Here is a 6,000-nt window from a genome sequence, read left to right as displayed (position 1 = left end):
ATATATATTCATTTATTCATTTTTCTAAATTAACTGACTTAAAACCCGAGAATTATAACACAATGACATTTATTTGTAAAAACGCAACATGTTTCGTCAAGAATGACTTCATCAGGCGATAAAGGCGATTTGGGTGCTGATTTATATATATATATATAAATCAGCACCCAAATTTTTGAAAATGAATCATCTGCGAAAGTGTTTTGAATTTAAACGAAATCATACATTTCTTGTAGAATTATAAATCAAACATTATGGAGCTTGGAAATCCAGCTCGGGAATACCGATGTTCGTTGCGCCCTCTAAGATTAATCAGTTGATTAATTTTCAGACAACGTGGTTACGTTTGTCGTTTGATTTTAATAACTATTTAAAAATGGCTAATAAAGATGAAACAGAACCACCGATTCCAGTGCGAAACATTTCGCAAATTAAAAATAAACTACGGAGGCAAGAGGAGTATCACAAATTAAAGAAGGAAAAGCAAAAGGTAAAAATATAAATTTCTGGAAGCTTTTGTGAGTCACTAACATGTTTGGTTGTTAGCATATTTTCCTCTCTAGTTAGTTACTACTGTACTAATGCACTTCTTATATGAATCAGATGATGTTAATTAAGATAGGTACCTGTCCTTTTGCACCGTGTTAGTACTATACTATCCGGTTGTCTGTAAATTGTTTCCACTCCAATGAAATTCGAAGATAAGTATGTTGTCGATATATGGGTTGGCATTTTGCGCATTGTTAATGCAGTTACTTAAGACTTATACCTACTAAGTATAGGAATGGCAAGCCCAGTGAATCCTGGATCATACCATATTTAAACTAAAAGAAACAACATTCTTATCTATAGGTTGGTCCTTACTCTTCTGACTTTTTTTTCTCTTCCCTCTTCTTTTTTCCCTCCGAAGCTATTCGAGTAATTGGGAGCTAGGAGTGAATCTTTCCTATACTGCTGAATTTATTATACTAAGCAGTGGGGTCTGCAGTCTCTTCCAGGGTGCTTGTCACACCGTAATTGTTGATACTGTGAGTGGTTCTTGGGACCCAGTTTCAATACTACCCCTTTATGCCAAGTGCTGACTGTGGATGAGACCACAGACGTGAGAATTACAATAAATATAAAGTTAAAAAAATAATTATTTTATACGCAATTTTATGCGAAAATGGAAGAAGCTATTCAAGATATTGGAGAAGTGAAAGACTGTTAATCATTATGGGTGACTTGAATGCCAAAATAGGGACAGAGAGAATAAATTCTGTTGTAAGCCCATATGGCCTAAGAAGTCATAGATGTATTTTTTTTTTTTAATTTGTTGCTTTTTCGAATGAATTTTGTTTAAAACATACACTGATAATTGTAAACACTTTTTATGAACAAAAAGAAAACGCAAGGTATGTGTGATCTCCTATTGGTACATATACTGATCAAATAGATTTTATTATGATCAGTCGGACATATAGAAACGGAATAACAAATACAAAATTTATGCCAAGTGCTGACTGTGGATGAGACCACAGACGTGAGAATTACAATAAATATAAAGTTAAAAAAATAACTAAGTTTTAGAACATTCAAGTGGGATACAGCTAAACTAAATACCTAACACTAAGATTATTTCATAATAATATAGTACAGTATATTGAAAAGAAAGAATATTATTAAAAGAAGAGATATTAGAAGTAAATCGATAAAAGAAGTACCTGGAAAAATAACCTTAATGGAAATGAAGAATATAAAAGATTAAATAGACAAATAAAAAAATAAATGTAGAGAAGGAAAATATAGATGGATTAATAATAATTACTTAGAAGTAGAGAAATTACATAAAGAAAGTAAAATTGTAGAGTTATATTCAAAAAATAAAATTTCTTCCTTAATAACCAAAAGAAAATAACCGGCCAATACTTAAAAGATAAGAGTAAGAATGTTATTATAAATCCAGAAGACAATATACAAAGATGGAAGGAATACCTATCAAAACTGTATAATGACCACAGGCCTGGCAAACCTATGATCAGTGTTAACTCAAATAATCCAGGTGTGCTTAAAGAAGGAAAAGTAAGTGCTTAATAAAAGAGATAAGGGAAAAGATAACAAATTTTTTAATAGAAAGAATACAGAATATATATGATACAGGCATCTACTAGAAGACTTTATAAAATCTATTTGCATTCTGATACCAAAAAAGAAAACTGCAGTCGAATGTAATTTTAAAACAATTAGTATCATCATATTCCATGCTTTAAAAATACTGTTGAAAATAATAACAAATAGAATGTTTTCTAGAATTAACTGCTGTATGTCATATCAGCTGATAACAGAAAGAAAGAAGTGTGAGATAAGAGAAATGAGATCTTGACCAAGAGAGGAAGAAAAATTAAGGAGCAAGTCTTATATTGTAATTCAATCATAAAAAGTGTGATCGACAAGAGATTAACAAAATCATGCTTTCCAGGTGCGAAAATTAATGATGTTAGTGAGGCTATTAGAGCACAAAAGGGTAGGGTGAAAGAGATGATTTTATTGGACAGAACGAATGATTTGAAAGGAGAAAAGTATGGCTTGAGAGAGGACATGAAATAATTACCAGAAGAGTGAGAGAGTTAAGATAGTGAGTCTGTTGCTGCGATATGACAGAGTAGAGCTGAGAAAGAGGGCCATAATAGTGAATAACTCAATGCATAGGTTATGCAGGACTTGTGTGGAGTGAGTTTGATGGGAAAAAGGACTTATACAAGAAGGATGGTTTGCATCTGAATGGATTTGGTGTTTGCAGACTGGAAAAAGTGTTGTTGAATGAATTAAAAGTGGATGTGCAGAATCAGAGAAACTAGAGCTTTTTTTTGGGTAGGGGAGGCTGTTCAGTAGATATGCAGACATAAGTGGGGAAGTTGAGTGTAAGAATGTGTATAATATGCTTAAGTCAGTACCACTGGCAATAAATCAGAATGGCATAGTTAGTATAAAGCATCAGGATAGCATTGGGCCTAAGGGGCTTTCACACTTCATGTATGCTAATGCCAGGAGCATTCAGAAGAAGCAGGAGGAATTTTTGGCATTGGTTAGTTCATCCTGGCTAAAAGATATTGGCAGTAGTGAGGCATGGCTAACAGAAGATGGTATAGTTAGTTGGATAGAATGTGAAGAGTATAGTGTGTTCAGGGAGGATAGAGAGAAAAGAATGGGGGGGAAGAGTGTTATTGATGATAGCTGATGAACTGCAACCAAAGAGAGTAGCAAGTTCAACTGCAGGACAGTGAAAATAGCACATTTGAGGTTATCTGGTGTGAGATAGAAGTCAACAGAACAAAATATACAGTTGATGCTGCTATAGACCAGGGGATGGAAAAGATGGAGATAGTATGCATCGGCAAATAGACTCAATGAGTGGAGGACAGGTAATTATTATGGGGGGGGGGGATTCTTGTTGCGCTACCTTACCCCAGTCCTGAAGATACTTTCAGGCACAAACTTTGTTTGCTCACACTTTGATAAAGGATTAAACTAAATTTATTATAGTCTAACCAAGTGAAAAATAAACTCTCAACATCTTTCTCTGAATCCAGAGTAATTTAATAATAAGGTTGCACACCCTTTGGCAACTTCTATAGGTTAGGATGACCTCTCATTGCTTCTTCCTTGGTATCTCCACTACTGGGCCTGGCTCCCACTGACGAGACCTCAATAAAGGTCAAAACCGATATGGGTAGTGGCCCTTGCCTTAATGCATAGCATTACACATATCTGCAAGGAGATGTGCTTTGCATTATGGGAGATATTGAGATAAGAGTGATGAGATCTTTCTCCACCTTTGCAACGAGTTGCCTGGTGTTGCACTACCTTATCCCAGTCCTGAAGATACTTTCAGGCGCAAACTTTGTTTGCTCACACTTGGATAAAGGATTAAACTAAACTTATTATGAAGTTAATAATTATTATTTGTTTTAAGACTTACATCTCTTGTAATATTTTAAATAAATTTATGTAACAAAAAATTAATCTGATTTGTGAGAGTCATCTTATATGCCAACATATACAGTAATCAGAATTGATGCCAAAGGAAAAGAGCTCTAAGATATCAGAAGGGAAATATTTTTTTAAGAGTGTTCCTTCCCCATTCCGCAGCCATCTCTTCAGAAGGACTTAAAAAAGTACACCCTCCACACAGTGTTTAAGCTTCATTATCCTTATCCATTCCATCAAAGATAAGCTCCCTCCTGTCTCAGTGCCTGGAGTATACAGAGTACCCTGTTCCAGCAAGCTGGCTTACTTCGGACAGACAGCTGATCATCAACCATCCATTTAGAAGAACACAAATCGCACATCTGCAATCATGACTGTGGTCAATCTGGCCTTGGAGTCCAAGGCCAGATTAACCATGTTTTGGATACAACCCACAGGATTTCCTGGAAAAAATCCACCAAGCTCTACCATAGTAAATTCAGAAAAGAAAGACTGTTTTTAGAATCTGCAGCGGCATTCAGAAATCAACCAAATTTAAATAAATACAGTTGCATAAAACCTCCCAAAATTTGGGAAACTTTAATTATCAGAGATCCCATGTTACATCCTAGGCCACTTACAAATGCCCATAGAGGGCACACCACCTAAATAGGACTTTAGAATCACCCACACGTTTCACTTAGTATTGTATTGTATTGTATTGTATTGTATTTGAGTGTGTTGTTACAAAAGTTATTTGTAATCCTTAAAGATGTCTTAGTGACTGAAATGAAATATCTTCTTCCCTTCACATATTAGGCCTATTATTACAGGTCTATCCTTAGCCCTTCTAAGCTGTACCCGTCCCGAAGATAAGGTGGCTAGCCAAATGCTTCCTTGTGTGTCCTATGTTTGTAGATGCGTGTGTTCATGGACTGGTTTGCCTGCTTGCAGGAGGAAAAACCTCAGATAAACTGGGGAGAAAAATCCTGCTGTCCATGCCCAAGACAAACTAACTTGGCTGAAGATCCTTAAGCTCCTCACGTCGGCGATGAGAATCGAACCCAGGACACTCCTCTGCCTGAAACTAAATATTGGAGACATTAAAATTAGTTTTAATCCTTTCCCAGTGCTGAAAATATTCTACTAAACCTCCAGCTTGAAGAATGAGTAGAATAGGTTGCCAGAGTCTGTTGTAGGTGCCATGACTGTGAATGAGTTCAAATCAAAGTATGATTGATACTATGCAAATGTTGGATAGTTTTTGACAGGATGTTTAGAGCCTCCCTCGATGAGTCTAAGGACTCCTTGGAGTAGCAGCCCTTAGTGATGGTAATAATAATATAAGTGAACAGGAAAAAAGTACAATTAATGCAATTTATGAATTAAAAAACTTATCGAAGATAAGTTTATATATGCTTTATATAAGGTAAAATACTTTCTACACACACACATATATATGTATATGCTTTATAGACTTTAAAAAGGCATTTGATACAGTTAATCAAATTGATACATAAGACCTTAGAATAATAATAGAATTACACTGGAATCAGAAGACAAATTATAAATATTATAAATTATAATGAAACAATAGATGTCAAAAGAGGGGTGAGACAACAGTGTAATATCCCCTATACTTTTTAATATATTCAGTGAAATGATAATGGAAGAATATAAAGTAACCAAAATGGGAATAAAAATAAATGGCAACAGAATTAACAATATTAGCGTTGCTGATGATTTGGTATTCATAACAAAATCAAAAACAATTACAAAATATTATTATTAATATCTGACCTCCATGGAGTTAGACTTATTGTGGGAGGTACACACTTTCACACATGAAGCTCATTCAACCTTGCCTTAAACTACTAATTCAATTTATCTATATTCACAACACACTCAGGTAATGCATCCACTTGCCAACCATTCTCCATATAAAGAACCTGCTCTTCACTCCTCTGCTCACATCTTCCTTATGCAGTTTCCAGGGATTAGCCTTCATGGATGATTTCCAGGGATGTCTTCTATGGCAACCTGATAAAGATCCTT

General features: G+C 35.0%; 1 protein-coding gene across 1 annotated transcript in view; it reads left to right on the top strand.

The window, feature by feature from the left end:
• The first annotated feature begins 334 nt into the window (after positions 1 to 334).
• Positions 335 to 6,000, top strand: part of LOC150095550 (ribosome production factor 1) — a 77,789-nt gene continuing 72,123 nt past the window's right edge. The window contains exon 1 of the mRNA XM_090410164.1: positions 335 to 490. Within this exon, the coding sequence (XP_090266290.1) occupies positions 377 to 490 (114 nt within the window). The 5' untranslated portion in view covers positions 335 to 376. The remainder of the gene's footprint in view (positions 491 to 6,000) is intronic.

The sequence above is a fragment of the Typopeltis vanoorti genome, chromosome 20, assembly GCF_054136105.1.
Source record: "Typopeltis vanoorti isolate ZY-2024b chromosome 20, IOZ_Tvanoo_1.0, whole genome shotgun sequence".
NCBI classification, from domain to species: domain Eukaryota; kingdom Metazoa; phylum Arthropoda; class Arachnida; order Uropygi; family Thelyphonidae; genus Typopeltis; species Typopeltis vanoorti.
This window is presented reverse-complemented; position numbering and strand designations above follow the sequence as displayed.